The sequence below is a fragment of the Cannabis sativa genome, chromosome 5, assembly GCF_029168945.1.
Source record: "Cannabis sativa cultivar Pink pepper isolate KNU-18-1 chromosome 5, ASM2916894v1, whole genome shotgun sequence".
Taxonomy (NCBI): domain Eukaryota; kingdom Viridiplantae; phylum Streptophyta; class Magnoliopsida; order Rosales; family Cannabaceae; genus Cannabis; species Cannabis sativa.
The window spans coordinates 65,454,477-65,472,516 of record NC_083605.1 but is presented as its reverse complement, the minus strand read 5'-3'; the positions used below and the strand labels follow the sequence as shown (position 1 = coordinate 65,472,516).

General features: G+C 29.0%; 1 protein-coding gene across 1 annotated transcript; it reads right to left on the bottom strand.

Annotated features, from left to right (window-relative positions):
• Nucleotides 1–2,906: 2,906 nt before the first annotated feature.
• Nucleotides 2,907–5,462, bottom strand: LOC115715702 (flavonoid 3'-monooxygenase CYP75B137). The gene is made up of 3 exons (XM_061116595.1): nucleotides 4,650–5,462; nucleotides 4,165–4,497; nucleotides 2,907–3,694 (listed from the first exon to the last, which is right to left on the bottom strand). Exons 1-3 carry the CDS (start codon nucleotides 5,418–5,420, stop codon nucleotides 3,050–3,052), a joined length of 1,749 nt encoding a protein of 582 aa, XP_060972578.1. The 5' UTR covers nucleotides 5,421–5,462; the 3' UTR covers nucleotides 2,907–3,049.
• Between the last annotated feature and the right edge of the window lie 12,578 nt (nucleotides 5,463–18,040).

The following is an 18,040-nucleotide window of genomic DNA, read 5'->3' as shown; positions in this document are numbered from 1 at the left end:
CATTCTCTCAAGTGTGGAATCTGTATTAAATACATCCATTAATAACAAAGACTCGTGGACTAAGGCTCATTAACGCCCCAACCACGTAAAAATCTTCATCTCACTTTCTTACAGCTCTTTATTATAATCGTATTTTAATAGTTGCCGAAAATCTCGGTCAACAATATAAAAATATAAAATAATTATTGATATATCATCATTCAATAACTATAATAATGAGTGATAATAAATTAAATAATAAAATACTTACCATTTATATATTGTATAATAAATTGAAAATAATTTTTTTCATAATAGATAAAATGTATGATTATATGAAAATAAATTATTATGCACATATATTGTAATAAAATTATATAATGTATATATTAGTGTAAATTGTCCTTTTTTTAATTAGGAAAAATCAAGCATAAAAACTCAAAATTTTCTAATTTTACCTATTCATGGGTAATACCCATTAAAAGTACACCCATAAATATATATTTCAATAACTAACATGGAAAAAATTAAAATCATATTTTAAAATTCCACCTAATTCATTTCTTAAACTACCTTGAAATATATCCTTCCCAATATGTTAAAAAATATTTATTTCATATGGGTAGTACCTAAATTAAGATATTGGTACTAAAACTTCTTAAATAAATGTAGATTTAGAAATTACAAAAATACACATAAAAATGCAAAAATATAATATGAGACTTAGTTGGTAGCAAGTGGAGTCTTTTCAGCCAATGTGTGTAACTCGTGGGAACATTCGGGTCCAATATAACTATGACTCTGATACCATTTGTAATGTCCCCATTTCAAGCCTCCATTAGGTCCTTACACCTACACAATAATGACTTTTATACACGAGTACATCACTCTAGCTGCTTCATGGACTGATGACTGTCCCTACAGACCAACACGAGTCTTTCTAGCGTGCTTTGTCCTCACTCGCACACTTCTTAGGAAAATTTCCCAGGAGGTCATCCATCCTGAAATTATTACCCCAAGTAAAGCATACTTAATTGTGGAGTTTTTTCGAGATGGGCTACCAAAAAACAAGATGCACCTTGTTGATATAGGTAGTACCAATCAATCTATTTAAGGCTTCTTCAACCGTGTATACCTACACAGTCCCAGAATCATAACACTTGATCTTCCCCAGGCAATGTTGGATTGTTCAACTTATCCAGTATTTTTTCTTACGGATCACAGGACTATTGACTATCACATTACATTTCTTAACTTGTAATAATAAGTTAATTTTTTTTTAGATTTAATTGATTATAACAAACTATATAATTAACAAAAATGAATTTTTATTTTAAATATTTAATTATATCATCTTTAGCAATTAATAGTTATACATAATTTTACTTTTATATTTAAGTCCTTATTATATTTTTTTTAACAAATAAATAATTTAATTATGATATTTGTAAGAAAATATATTTTTTTTTACAAAAAATTAGACGTCTACCCTTTTTAAATTAATTTTTTTTTGAATAATTAATTATTTTTATAATATTACATTTACGTAATTAGTCTACATCAATATTCTTATTTTTTTTAATTAAAAATTTCATTTAAAAATATATTTTTAAAAAATATATATTTAAAATTTATAAAAACATAAAAAAAATTAAATTGAAAATCATTTATTAAAAATAACTACAAAGTAAAATTAAAAAAATCAACAAAATAACATAAGCATATTTTTCTCTATACATTCTTATTCTTCTTCATCTTCTTAGCTCTTATCTCTCAGTCATGCCAAATAAAGTCATTAACTTCTTGGTTGTGTTTATCAGTGAGGCCCGTATAATGCTTTCTATTTGATTATTTTTCTTTTAGTGTTTTGTATTTGACTATTTTTTTTAGTGTTTTCTATTTGTTTCATGTTTTTTTTTTTTTTTTGATTTGGGTAGGATTCAAAGAGGACATAGAGAAAGTATATTAAATTAGGAAATAATAATTCACATCATGAAATTTAAAAAAGCTTTGTAAAAGAAATATGACCATGTTCTAGAAGCAAATAAAATGCCCTAATTTTAATTTTTTCTATATTTAACAAAGCTTGATTATACGAGATCATGACCTTAAGTGGTATAAGGAAAGTATGATTGCATATTTATATTTTCATTAAGTGATGTAAGTTTGAGTTGACAAATAGTTTTAATATTAATTAGTTGTATATGATGGTTTAGTATCTGTCACAACTAGCTCAATTCTGTTACATGCACACATCCATGGCCCCATCTTGTTATTCTTGTCCTTAGATATACTTCTTGCTAAAATGTTTATCTTATGTTTAACATCTTTGAAATCTTTCTTTCGATCTCATCTGTAGATTTGCTTGTGGCAAAAATATTCAAGTTTTTCAAAAATAATATTTTTTTAATCTTCAACAATGAAAAGTCATATATTTTTTATTTTAATTTTCATTAATAAATAATAAGAAAAAATAAAGGAGGAGGAGAGAGAGTAGGGGAAAAAAATTAACTTATCTTTACTTCTATAATTATTTTATTAATTCTCTAAATGTTTTAAATTTTTTTATTAGATTTTCAACTATCCTTTATTTGATTTTGATATTTTAAACGAAAAAATAAAAATAAAACTTAAGTCTAAAATTATTTCTAACATTCTTAAGTTTTTTAATTAAAAATATGTGTGTAATAATTCAAAATTATAATGAGTTTTCTTACAAGTATTTCACTAATTTTAGTGTAAAATTAATTTAATTGTTAAAAGAGCTTTATTTAGTAATAAATTATAAAAAATAATTAGTAATTATTATTAATTTAATTTTTAATAATATTCATCATAATGAAATTTTATAAGGAAATAAAATATTAGTGTACAAATTATTTATTATTTATTTTTATTTAATTTTTAAACTAGTCACAATGACCATAGATGGCTTCAAATATAATTAGTATACGTACTCATGCCATCTTATAAGTATGAGATATATGAGAGTAGTAATAGTAGTTATAGATTTACAAATAATATTAAGGCATAGTAGTATATAGATGATCAAAGTTTGGATGATTCAATCTTAAAGCATAGTAGTATATAGATCAACATTAGATAGCCTAGGTGTGGGAATAGCTTTTAAAGGATTTTTTTTGTTAACAACAAGTCCAAACTTGTCTGATAATTCAATCTTGGTTCCACTAGGTAATTTCCAATCAAAATAGTGCAAGAATGAAGCCAGTATAAGCATCACCATCCTCTCTACTAGGGAAATTCCAGCACATATTCTTCTTCCTGATCCAAATGGAAAATAATTTAAATTGTTACCTAAAAAGTTATAATTATTGCCTGATGCTCCACTTTCATCGAACCTCTCAGGTTTAAATTCCAAAGGATTTTCCCAAATGCTAGGATCTCTATGTATAGACCAAACATTTAGAAAAATGGTACTTCCTTTAGGTATGGTATAGCCTCCAACAATGGTAGATTGGGTTGGAGAACGAGGTAATAGAAAAGGAGCTGGTGGGTGCAAACGTAAAGTCTCCTTAAAGACATTATTCAAGTAAGTGAGCTTAGTCAAATGAGATTCTTCTACGTTGTTGTTTAACCCCACAATTTGTTTGAGTTCCTCTTGAACTTTAATTAAAACACTTGGATTCTTCAACATCTCTGCCATTGCCCATTCCACTGTGGATATTGTAGTGTCTGTTCCTCCAACGAACAGATCCTATGTATAACACATCAATACACATCAAATGTAAGGAATATATTATTGTATCAAATGCATGAAAATATCAAATATGTAATAAACGTTTAAAATATATGTTAAAAATTCCTCCTGAACTATTGAGATTGTTAGATTTAAGGATTTTTGTTTAATTTCATTCAATTTTATTATTTCAATAATTGTTTATGTATTAAATTATGCTCCCCTGACTTTGTTATCTACCAAATAATGCCTCTTGAACTTTGACATATACTAAATCATGCCCTGAATTTTCATTTAGACTTTTTTTAACTAAAAATAGACAAAAAAATTTTAAATCCAATAATGTCAATAATTCAAGGATATTTTTAATGACCTTAAAAGTTCAGGGACATGATTTGGTACATGTCAAAGTTCGGCGGCAAAAATCCTAATTAGCCATTTTTTTAATACTATAACCATCATTAAAAATTCCATTATATCTATAATACCATAAGCAAGCCTTTGATTTCGGATGTGGTAATAGGAGCCTCCTCTGTATTTTGATTCTCACAAAGCTCCATAAGGAATTGGAGAAAGTCTTTCCTGGAAGACTTAACAGCTAAAGGATTACTCATAACTTTCTTCCTTTTAGCCATGGCGTTTTCAATCATCACTTCGAACGCTCGATGAATCTTCCTTGTATCTCTCTCAATTCCTTGTAAATCAAACCACTTTAGAGCTGGAAAAATATCAGAGACATTAAGGTGGCGTTTGGTTGGAGGTAATGAAATGGAATGGAATGGAAATGAAATAATTTTCATTCCATTCCTTTGTTTGGTTGCATTTTAAAGTATTGGAATGACATTCCAATGGAATGCTCTTTCCACCATTTTGGTGGAATGGCTATTCCATTTTAAAAAGGAAGGAATGACCATTCCAATGTAACAAGAAAAAAAATTAATTATTTTTTTATCAATTTTTTTTATACATTTTAAATTTTATTCCATTCCATTCCTATTCTCATTCCCATTCCCATTCCTATTCCTATATTTTCATTCCTCCCCACCAAACGCCTAAGTTTCGCTACTAGCATCATGAGATCCTCTGTCATCTTTTTAAATTGATCAATGTCACGACTAACAACATCATCTCCTTCTAATGTGGCACCAATTGTCATGCGCATGACATTGTTCATAGAAATTTGATACGCCAACCTTCCTATATCGATTGGGGTATTAACGTTTTTGAAAAGCCATCTCACTGATTTTCTCACTTCTTCTTTTCTGAAACAGTACAAATTACTGAGCACGGTTGTACTTGACATCTCCTGGACCATGATTTTTCTATAGTTTTTCCATTTTGGACCATAAGGTGCAAAGGCAACATTGTTACCGCCATGTGTGTAGATAAAGGCACTTATACTAACATCACGGTTGGCGAACACTTTGTCTTGTTGACTGACCACTTCGCCAACGAGTTGTGGGGAAGTGATCACCACATATAGTTTGGTTCCCATCCATAACCTGAAAATGGGACCATAAACCTTAGCCAACTCTGACAAATCTATGTGAAGGTTTGGACTTAGAAAAGGAAGGTATCCAACTATTGGCCACCCACGAGGGCCTGGCGGCAGGGGTGGTACTGTCGATGATCTTTTGGTGGTCAACCAAAACCATACCAAGCTCAAAATTGCAAAAAAGAAAAGAATGAGAATGTGAAGATGAAGGTGAAGCCCATAATATATGACGTTATTTAACAAAGTCATTGATGTAATGTACCTTTGTGTTCGATGAAAATTAGTTTGTTGAAGGCCTATTTATAGTCTGAACATTCATTGATTATTGCTTGTATCATCATCAACTTGTTGCATTAAAATCTTATTTCTTAGCACGTAAGTAGAAATTATATAGATATCATACCTAGATATCACTGTCCATAATTTTTTGGCCAAATTATAAATACCAAAAATTAATTATAGCTTTATTTATACGGCAAGTCCTAAAATTAGTTTCTCGAATGCCTATTTATTGTCTCGACATTCATTGATTATTGCTTGTATCATCATCAACTTGTTAGCACATATATGTAGAAATTGTATAGATGTCATACCTAGATATCATATAGATATCCTGGCCATAATCTTTTGGCCAAATTATAAATACCAAAAATTAATAATAGCCTGACTCAAAAAAAAAAAAAAAAAAAAAATTAATAATAGCCTTATTTATAAGGCAAGTCCTTAAATTATACATGTTTTAATAAGTTAGTTTCTAAATTTTATTATTTAGCAAATTGGTCCCAAACTATATAAATTCTGATAAGTTGGTCGTCAAACTTTATTTTTTAGTAAATTAGTCCCCAAACTTTTTTTTTTGAAAATAAAATCGTCACTCTTAAATGATGGTATTTTATTTATTTATTTGTATTTATTTTAGGCTAATTAGGAATTTTTTCCTCCCGAATTTTGACATGTACCAAATCATGGCCCCTGAATTTTTTTTGCCGTTAAAAATTCTCCCTAACTATTGAGATTGTTAGATTTAAGGACTTTTGTCTAATTTTAGTAAAAAAATTCTAATAATCACTGAAACAGTAAAATTGAATAAAATTAGACAAAAGTCCTTAAATCTAACAATCTCAATAGTTCAGGGAGGAACTTTAACTGCCAAAAAAGTTCAGGGGCATGATTTGTTACATATCAAAGTTCGGAAGAAAAAATCCTGATTAGCCTTTTATTTTAAATAGCTTCATATTAGTATATTATCAAATTAAATATAAATATTTTTTATTTATATGTATTTTTTAAAAAATATGTCAAAATAAGAAGAAGAAGAAGAACAATTGAAAAATGCTTAAAGTCATTTTTTTTTTATAAACTACCAAAATAAATAATATTTTAAAATTTATTTTTAACTTATGCTCCGCGGCGAACTCATAAAATAATTTTACCATTGTTGATGTAAAATTTAAATAAGGGGCTATTTCATTTTTACACTTCAAAACAGTTTTTTTTTTTTTTTTTTTTTTTTTTTTTACGAAATTCTACATAGAAACCCCTATTGCAACTAGCGCTGCAACCTAAATTGTAACAAAAAATCGTACATAAACTCCTATTGCAACTAGCGCTGCAACTACTTTAGAAATCCAAACCGTAAATTTGAAAATAAAAAGTTAAAAAAATAGTATATGGAGTAATTCCCCTTTAAATAATCAATAAATATATATACAATTAAAAAATTATTAAATTATACATATAAATAAATCAACAATAAAATATACTATAAATGTTAAATTATAAAAATAGAAGAGGGCTAGAATTCTCTAGTCATTATATGAGTCAGTGTTTATATTTTTTTTTATTAATAATATTGATGAATAAAGTATATTTTAAATATTTCTTTTAAAAATTATTAAATATTATAATTAGACAGTATTTTTATATATTAAAAGTGACTAAATAACGATAATTCTTGATTTAACGATTTGTTTTTATTTTTTTCTATTAACTTTCACAGAGGTTATCAGATCCGTTAGTTTATTTAATTAATATTTATTTTAATTTCTTATTTTAAATTAACCTGTTTTTAGTATTAAATTTTAAAATAAATAATAGGCTAATTAGGATTTTTGCTCTCTGAACTTTGACATGTACCAAATCATGCCCCCTGAACTTTTAAGATCGTTAAAAATACCTCCAGAACTATTGAAATTGTTAGATTTAAGAACTTTTGTCAATTTTCATTCAGTTTTACTATTTCAAAGATTGTTTATGTATTAAATTATGATCCCAAACTTTGATATCTACCAAATCATGTCCCTTAAACTTTGACATGTACTAAATTATGCCCTCTGAACTATCATATCCATGTTAGACTTTTTTACTAAAATTAGAAAAAAAAAGTCCTTAAATCCAACAATCTCAATAGTTCAGGGGGCATTTTTAACGACCTTAAAAGTTCAGGAGCATGATTTGGTACATGTCAAAGTTCAGGAGGCAAAAATCCTAATTAGCCTAAATAATAAGTATAATAATAGTTATGTTTGTTTATATTACCGAAAGAAACTAATTTAATCACATCTTACAAATATTTTTTTGTTTATTTCTTAATTAAATTAGTCGATTAATATTAAGTTTGATATAAATAATATTAATAATACTTAATATTTGTTATATTAACGAAAGAAGCAAACTGCAAGGTATCACATTCCACTATTAATATTCCACCATACTCAATTTAGGTTCTCTCATCTAAATTCAATAATTTGACTTCTTCATGCAGAGTATTATTCAATATTTTTCACTATAAACCAAAGATATTTCACATAGTATTATTAAAAATATTGGTGGCACGTATACTTAGTTGATGAAGCTTCTTGGGTTCTCTCTCTACTTTAGGTAGGTGTTAATCTCTCTTCATTGAGAGAACCATTATTAGTAATTCTCATTTATCAATAATATTTCAGTATTTATTTTTATTTGCCCATTTCAATTTGCATTAAATTAAATTATACAAATGAATGTTTATGTTAGGTGTTTTATATTTATCTTTTGAAGTTGAAATGGGTACACTTTATTTTATTTTCGTGTTAGAAGGTATAAATGAAGATTTTTGTGACACATGGAATATGATATAGTTGATTGGATGTGTAATATATACAATTTTCAATGTAAATGAAATATACATATTTGACAATACCCTCCTTTAGTTGTTAGGATATTGTTTCAAAGCTTAGTTTATATATATGTTTCGAATAAAAAAATTAATTTATATCTATCCAAATTTCTTTCTTTTTTATTATTTATTTTTGAAAAAGTCTATTTTATCTCTCTTGTTAGAAGCTTAGAGGAATGTGGAGATTATAAAAAGTGTATGAAAACAAGTCTGCAGATATTATACAAGAACAAATGGATACAAATTATTTATTAGATTATTGTGAACTAATTTATTGAACACAAATTATCTCAATACGATTTGTAGTTGAACCATACTCTCACTACAGTTCATAAAGTCAACAAAATTGATGTAGTAACACTTAGAACAACATTTGAAAGAGAATTAAGCTTCCTTACACAAGGAGAATAAATATTAATATCATACTTTATATTAAGTATTCATAATATAAATAAATTAATATATTACTTAAAAAAAATTGATCATACGACTAAGTAGTATGTGCATTGCACGTATCTTCTACCTAGTATATTATATGAATACTTTAAAAATAAAAATAAAAAATATTAATATGATTATTTTTATTAAAGTATGAAAAAAAAAAGAAAATAAAATTATTTGAATTTAACAGAAAATAAATTAAATTATTTGAAGTAAATAAAAATTAATAGAATTGTCAATATCTAATAGTGGGGACTTAATATTGCTAAAGAAATAAAAGTTTAGGGACCAATTTACAAAACAATAATTTTGGGAGATCAATGCGCCAAAACTTATATAGTTTGGGGACAAATTTACCAAAAAATAAAATTTTAGGACCAATACTTGGCAAAATGTATATAATTTAAGGAGCTGCAGAACATATAAACCTAATTATAATCTGTCTATAAATAAGTAATGGTCCTTAACAAACACTAAATTCTTGTATTATCTCCTTTTCCATTGAAAAAACTACATAAAATATATATTTCTATAGTGTATTCTTGAAAAATTATAACATTAATTAACAATCTTCAACTATTACATTAGATTGGTACTTCTGCTCATCACATATATATCTTCTCTTTCTCTTATTTTATTTAGCAAAGGTTATAAATAGAGTAATTTACGGCATAAATACTTATGTTTAACTCTCGAGTATAAATAAATACTTTTATTTAATTTTTGGCGTAATATAATACCTAAATAATATTTTTAGAACATCATAGGTACCTGACCGTTAAATGTTATGTCATTATCCCCTTATCATTTTGTTATTTGTATATTTAAACTATTTTTTTTAAAAAAAAAAAAATTTAATGACCTAGACCAATCATGAATTCTCACGTAATAATTTACTTAACACTTAACAACCAGGTACCTACAAAAGTTTTATAATTATAACGTAGGTATTATTACTACAAAAAAATAAATTGAGGTATTTATTTTTAATTAATTAGGAATTAAACTTAGATTTTCATACCGTAAATTACTCTTACAAATATGACATAGGATTTTTAATTTTAAAGCATGTTTAGAAGTGGGATTATATGTGTTTTTTTTTTTTTTTTTTTATATGTATTTCAAGCATGAATTGATTGAAAATTGATTTATCATTCATGAAATTTGAAAATTTCTGAAACTAGGGTAGCCTTACGATGATCTTACGATCATTAGTATGGGTCCCAAGATGATAAAAGCCTCCTGCTCCATGCTTCCTCGCAGGACAGGCCTTGGCAGAGTAGAAATATAAGATTTTTAGGGGTGTTGGACACTCCCACTTTAAGATATGGTACTGAGATTTCAGACTAGCGAGAATCATGTAAATATTTGAGCCGAATTAAAATGGTGCAATACCGAGATAGTTGTAGAATTTTTTGAAATAGTCCCTAAAGGGAAGGACTGCTCAGGCCCCGATGTGTTCAACACTCCATACACCAATTTTAAGAGGCTTATTGGTGATGTAGCCTTTATCTTGAGCCAAACATTTAGGAGGGTACCAACTGAACTCTCCCTGGGCAACTGATCGAATTTAACATCCTTTCTAATTCCTAATGCTGCACAATCTCAAAATATTTCCAATATAAGGGCCTATAGACCTGACCCTAGACTCAATAAGTTTTGCCTCGAAGGTGGTAGAACGGTTTTGTGGAATCATTGATTTGCGAGCTTTTTGGGCCATAATTTTAAAGTCCAAGTCATGTGGTGAAAAAGCAACATTGACTGGAGGTAAAAAATATTAGTTTCTCTAGGGAAATATCAGCTAAATAAGGTGGTTGTAACCAAGCTTTTTCTCGCAAGAAATGACGGTTACCCTCAATAACTTCTTGTAATAATCACCTATAATTGTTTGAAGTTTCCTCTTGGTTAGACTTTATAAGGTGGCTTTGGATTTTTGCATCATTAATCTGAAGTAAAGTTTGGGGTTTCTAGATTTGAGGTTTATAAATTAAGGCTAGAAATAAGGGACATTCAAATTCTGAGGATTCTGGGAGTGTGAAATCTGAGTTTAATTTGTACATGATTTCAGAAAAAAAAAAAAAAATACTCCAATTCCTGGAAAAAAAAAACAAAGCACAAAAGCTAAACCCAAAACCTTCAAATCGTGTAACCCTAAGATTTATAGGCCCTAATTTACTCAAACATTCATACACAACTTATTAAAAATAGACTAAATATGCAACGTACCACACTCATAAAGAAATCAAGAATACCTATGAATCAAAAAAAAAATGCAAAATTCACTTATTGGCTATTCTAAGATTTTTAGAATTGGAAGAACTTCACGATGAAAATTCAAAAGCAAAAATTCTGGGTCTCAAAGTTTCTAACATCATAGGACGCAGGATGATAAAACACGAAGGAAAGATTAGAGATAAAGTGGGCATGCGAATTCTGGGAATAGGTTGGTTGAGAGGTTTTTGAGTTCTAAAGGTTTCGTGGACTGTAATGGCAAAGATGAAGGGAACTTTGAAATTTATACCCATACAGTGGTAACTGCTCGATCAAAAGAAAAATAGATTAAATGGATGGGAACTAACTGAGAAAGGAACAATCTAAGCATTAAATGGAGAAATGATTTGCCTCAAAGTTTCGAACAGCTAAAATAAAAGCATGCAAAATTTGAAAAGAAAAATATAATCATACCCTTGAGGTATTTAAAAAGTTATTTTCTCTAAAAAGAATTTTTTAAGGGGGAATTGTTATACCTGTATTTCGGGTAGCAATAGGAAACTGACACGTGTATCAAGGCTAGAATATCAACCAGCTCAAACCATGCATTATTAAATGCACTTAAATGGCTCGCCTCGAGAAATACAGCTAATAGAAATATTCAAACTCACCGCCATATAGGCAATAGTGAGACATGAGTAATAACTATTGACTAATGGGACCAGCAATACAAACAGGTCCATCTTGGGATAAACATAATACACAATGAAAGTTGTTCAGAACGAGTAGACAACGAGGTTGCAGCTCATTGATCCACATACTCGTGAGTATGAGATTGTAGATTGATCCACATACTCGTGAGTATGTTTAAGGAATGAAGACAACTTCATCATTCATTCGCCTCGCTTTTGACGTGTTGAAGTAACCACCTCGATAAATACCCCTCTCAACGACAAAGGAAGATTGGGAGATGCATTGTAACTCAACACTTAGGAAGATTGGGAGATGCATTGCAACTCAACACTTAGTATTTTTCTACGAAGATTGTTAAGAAGGATAACATTCAAACGGCGAGAACCATCTAACACAGTCAGCATAACTATCTATAAATAAAGACAATGAGTGGTTGGGCGGTTATTTGTTATTATCCCATATGCACAAAGATGAAACGTGGAGAATGTCCACGTTTTATGAACAGTTACAAATAATTAGATTCTTAGGGAATAACTGTCACCCTATATATCTATAAATAGGGACAGAATCCAAGGTAAAAGGGATGACCAATCTTGAGGAAAAATAGATAATATTACTATTACAAAATTGTATCATTGTGTTCTGTATTCAAACACATCTATCTACAATAAGATAAACTTGTGGGCTATGAAGACTTAACTTTAAAACCACGTAAAAACCTTCTTGTTATTTATTACTTTCTAGATAATTAATTACTATATAATTACTTCTGTAGTTTATGTATTACAAAAAGGCTAATAATTTAATTAACGAAAATCTGTGATAATAAATATAAAAAAACTAGAAAATATATTTAAAATCATAAATTTATTTTATTTTATTTTTTCTTTTTTTGGTTTTAAAATCATAAATATTTTCTTTTACTTTGTTTTTTTTCTTCTAAATATACAGTGACACTCTGATCCCCACCCACCACATCCTAACTCCAACACCCATTCCCAGCCAACCCAAACTCAACCCCATCCATCCCACCCCACATTTAGCCACCAAAAACCTACCCATTTTAGTTTTCTATTTTATTTTAAAAAATAATTTAAAAATAAAGTAGAAAACCCTAATTTTTATCAGGCTACACTCTCTATACCACACTCTCTACCTTCTCCCTTGCAGTGCCAACTTAACATCTTCGGTGGTGGTGGTCCAAACAAACCAAAAATTCAAAATCTCGTTGTCTTGAATCTCAAAACCCAATTCTTCTTACTATCCCTGATTTGTCGAGCTCTCTCTCTCTCTCTCTCTCTCTCTCTCTCTCTCTCTCTCTCTCTCTCTCTCTCTCTCTCTCTCTCTCTCTCTCTCTCTCTCTCTCTCTCTCTCTCTCTCTCTCTCTCTCTCTCTCTCTCTCGTGAACACCCACGACCAAACCCGACGCCGGCGATTATAAGTCCTCCAAGCTTGAAATGAATCTCAAAAAACTCAAAACCCAAACCCTGACCTTCCACTCTCGAGCCCCTTGGTTGTACCTCATTCTCCCTCTCTCCTTCTCGGTCATGCAAGGCATGCGAGCTTTGGTCACCGCATGCCAAAATGGAGGCCATGGATGACCTCTCCAGGTCCTGAGATCTTGTGGTGGTACTCCGGTGGAGCTCTCATGGCTGGGTGGAAGAAGGAGAACAAGAAACAAAAAAATAGAAAAGATAAAATAAAATAAATTTATAATTTTAAAATATATATCTTAGTTTGTTATTTTTATTTTAAATTTCTTTAATTAAAATTATTATTAAGACTAATAAAAAATCGACATGCTGCATTTTATTTAGGTTTAACGGACCAGTTAGAAAGTGGGACCAACAGACTTACAAAAAACGTGATCTTGGAAACTATTTTTTCAATTTTCAAAATTGAAAATTAATCTATATCAACCTTAAGATTTTAAAAACTTTTACTGCAATTATCTTTATTCTTTAGTTGAAAAATTTGTTAAATTTAGATACCTAACCTACCTAGTAGCTGCAAGTATTAGACATGTGTTGCGTGAAAATTAAAATAAAATAAAGGCTTATTATATATAAAAAATTTCAACAAATAATATTTTATCATAGTACATTTTTTTAAAAAAATTAATAATACATGAATAGTCAACTCAACAGTGTTTCTCCAAAGCAAGCAAACTTTTTAAGTTGTTCGTTATTAATTATTGTGTAATATAAGGAAAAAATACATTTAGTTTTAGGGAAATTATTACTTTTTGAGTTGTTCAGTCATTTTTATGTGAGTTGCTATTTAATTTATTTTGTTAGTGACTACGTGGGGGTTGTTATATGGATTTTAATAAAAATATATATAAAAAAACTAGTTTGAAGTGTAAAAAAAAAATACCCTTTCATTTTATTAGAACAATTGCACAAAAAATGAAAAAAAAAAAAAAAAGTGAAGAACAATTGCGTTGGTCGTAGTTTTTGTTAAATAAAAATAAATAAAAAATTAATTAATAGACTTGCCGTAGTTATCTTCAAAAAAGTAATAATTAATGTATTGCAAACATCGTGTATGCTAATGTATACGCCATTAATAGGTTTAGTTAATCATTGTTGCAAGTAAATATTATGAGATTGAGTCTCACTTTCACCTTATTTAATTACAAATATAAATTTCTTTGAGCATTTAACAAAACATGGTAAAAATTAAAAAAATAAAAAATAGTTTGTGCAATTTTTTATCGGCAAAAATTACTACGTACGTAATGGTATGTCATACTTAAGAGCATGTTTAATGGGGTAGCTTGGAAGAAGCTTGAAAGAATGTGGAGTCAATGAAGGCTGAGATGGAAGAGAGAGAAAAAAAATATTGTGCGACTGTAGTGACCTGCAAGCTACGTGTACCAATTTTTTTTGTATCTGTCGTGTAGAAATGTATTTTGTAGGGGCGAAACATTTTTGCCACTAATAAGTAATAGCATTATTGTTTATTAGCGACAAAAATGAAATTCTACTTCTAATAATCGGTAGAGAGACTTAATTAATTTAAAATATATATTAGATGCTAATAATAATAATTTATATGACTTTAATATTAAAGACTATCCTGTCATCTTTCTCACCTATAGTTTGAAATCCCTAAAATTAAACTTGATTTCCTCTCGTGCTATGTCTCTCACTCTCCTCGTGATCTTATCAAATCCACAAAATAAGATTCGCAGGAGATCTTTCCTCTTCATTTACTCAGATTAGAATAGATTGAAAAATTTAAAATCATACGGATCATATATATAATATTACTATTTTAGTGGAAAAATATACAATTTATATAATATATTTAAAATAACTGATCCAATCAAATTCAATATACACATATTTATATATATTTAAAAAAATTATATATACAATTACTATTTTAATATAAGAAATTGTACTTTAATAATATAATACATATTTTTTCAAAATAAAAAGAACTCTAATTCATATGATAAAAATATATTGAAAATTTAGTAGATCAAATGTATATTTCATTCTTATTTATAAGAAAAATATTGCGGTTGATAAGGTATGCTGCAGTCATTACACAGTCCCTCAAGAATTAGATAAGGAGTTTGGCCTGAAAATAAAGTGCTCTTGTAACATTTAAGAGATGTTGGTGTTTCCTTTCTACAATAGTATTTTGTTCAAGGGTTTCAACACAAGTGAAATCATGCATTATTCCAAATTTGGCAAAGAGGTCCTTGAAGATCAATTTAGGTGCATTATCGGACCTAAAACATTTGAAAGTGCAATGAAATGGGATTTGAACATATGACAGAAAATCAGGTATGATTTGAAAGATCAATTTCTAACAATGTGCTTCAAATGTAATTGTACTCATTTAATTTTTATAAAACAATACAGAAAAAGAATCTCGAGGTTCAAGATCCCCCATGCCACCATGTTTGGATCCAATCTCGGACCAAGAGAACGAAACTTGTCACTGATTACGACAAGAAAATTGACGAAAAGATAGTAAGTATATATTAATCGTTGATTAAGTACTAATAATGAGTTAATATATATATAAATCATATACTAATTGCTTGAATATGTGCATTAGGCTCAACTAGAGGAGCAAGTTACTCAGAGACAAGTTCAGGTCCATGGCCAAAATGACATTCTGGCGCAGGCGCTCGAAACACCAGGGCATCCTAGGCGTCTCAGGGCCGCTAGGTATGCTAGTACTTGAAAAATATTGTTTCCTTAATTATACAAAATAAATTATAGCTTATTTTATTTATTGATTTACAGGTTCTTTGCCAAGGCATCTAAACTGTTTGGCGCAAAGAAAAGAGAAGTTTCTGATGTTGTGGCTCAGAAACAGAGGGAGATTGAGAAATTAAAATCCGAAATTAAATCCCTTAAATAGAAGAAAAATATTACTGAACAAAAGTAGAATAAGATGAGGAAGGAGGAGAGGTGGTTCATCAAGCATATGTTCCACAACAATATGCTCATGAGGATAAGGGTTGACTACAAAATTATGTTGAGGAGTTTATTTCCTAAATGAGCCACTTCTCATGTACAATTTCACTAAACAAAGGGCCCTTAATCAGCTAGTATATCTCTGCTCAGAAAATATTGACAACATAGTGGCCCGAGCTTATCAATACGAACATGAGGGTCCAATAAAAGTTCACTGTAAAGACTACGATGATTCACATGCTCGGGTTCTGATTTTAGAAATGCTGCAAGAGGATGTTGAAATTCCAATCTCAATTGACGGGTGCAAATACGTCAAGGAAGTAGCAAACATGTTCCTTCCTTGGCCTAAATACCTAATTGTAACACCCGAGGTAACTTTTGTTATAAATTAATTATCAATGATTAGTGGAGTTTGAATATCTTAAATATTCAATAATAGTGAAGTAGGTTCTGGGAATACATGTGCTGCGGTCGGATGGATGAATAAATAACTATTTTATCTGTTTTGTTTGTTATTAGGCATGTTTAAAATTTTGGGAGGCATTCAATTACAACCGTTATGCTACCAAAAATTCAGTAGAATTATGATCAAATTTGATATATTATATGATATTTTTATAGGGTCCACTAGCTCAACCACCATCAAGACGTGGTGTGTTAAAGGGGAAAGGTCCCATGCTTTCTCGAAAAGACGGTGCTCATCAAGAAGATAAATAAATAACACCAGAGATCGTAGCTTTGATCCCTAAGTCACTAAAATGGATGATTGATGAATTTGTAAGAGTCAAAGATAAACGTGATATAATCACAATTCAGGTACCCCGAGGATTCATGGCACCTCATACCCAGATCACGTTATCTAGAGAGATTTGCAACGGGTGGTGTTGTGTGACTTCATCGACAACTAGGAAATATTTTTTGGAATGATGTATACTCTTCTTTAATTTAGTTAACCTTATCTATCAAATTCTAGTAAAATTATTATAAAACACTAATATTTAACAATTTAATGCATAAATAATTTGAGAAGAATTTTCAAATTTTACGACCCATAGCTTCTCCCAGTGAATGGTATCAATGATGAAGAGAAAAATGGGTCTTTTAAGTATGTGTCAAATCGATTGGCTGTTTGGCTATAATCGATGAATAACAGCCACCAAATATTCTTTATTCCCTAGAATATCAGGTAAATACTATTTAATTTTTTAGTGCTAATTGTTTATTTCTATATTATAATTTGAAATTATTTTTATACTATGTTACATGCATCCTAATATAATTTTTAAGTGTGCATTGGATGCTAGAGGTCGTTGCGCCAAGGGAAATTATTCATTTAGACCCTATACGTGGCCACAAAGTTTCCTTATAAATTACTGCAATTTTGAAAGGTAATAATTTAATTACTCTTTATGTAACAAATTTTTTAATTAACTAATGAATTGAAATGTTAATTTTCAAACAGAGCATACCAGATTATAGGGGCAGCAAATGCGTACGTATCTTGGGCCGTGGCCAGAAATTTTACTAGTAAATTGTCCAAGACAACGTAAAAATCAATAATGTAGTCTTTATATTTTGAAATACATGACTGACATCGTCACACGTTCAAACCCAAACCGTTATATACAAAATCAAAAAACTGTAAGTTTATTTAATTATTAATTATCGTATTTATTATATTAACAAATAATAATATGTATATAAACTGATATACTTTTTACTTCTTTTTACAGGTTGGAGAAAAGAAGACATACAATCTAAAAACTGAATTATTATTATTACAGCGACAGTGTATAGAACGATTGATGGCAGTGATTCACGAAGGCTTGAACGAATGATGTTGAAAGGCCTAAGAATTTTTCTTCACTAACTTATTTTTTTAGGTTAACTTGTAATTAGATTTATTAACTTGTTAATACTTGGAC

Excerpts from the sequence above, each read along its gene's own strand:
- LOC115715702 (XM_061116595.1), bottom strand. The coding sequence starts at position 5,420 with ATGACTTTGTTAAATAACGTCATATATTATGGGCTTCACCTTCATCTT. Across the intron at positions 4,498-4,649 it reads GAATGGAATGGAATAAAATT|GCAACCAAACAAAGGAATGG; the intron begins TAAAATGTATAA and ends ATACTTTAAAAT. Across the intron at positions 3,695-4,164 it reads AAATCAAAGGCTTGCTTATG|GATCTGTTCGTTGGAGGAAC; the intron begins GTATTATAGATA and ends TGTTATACATAG.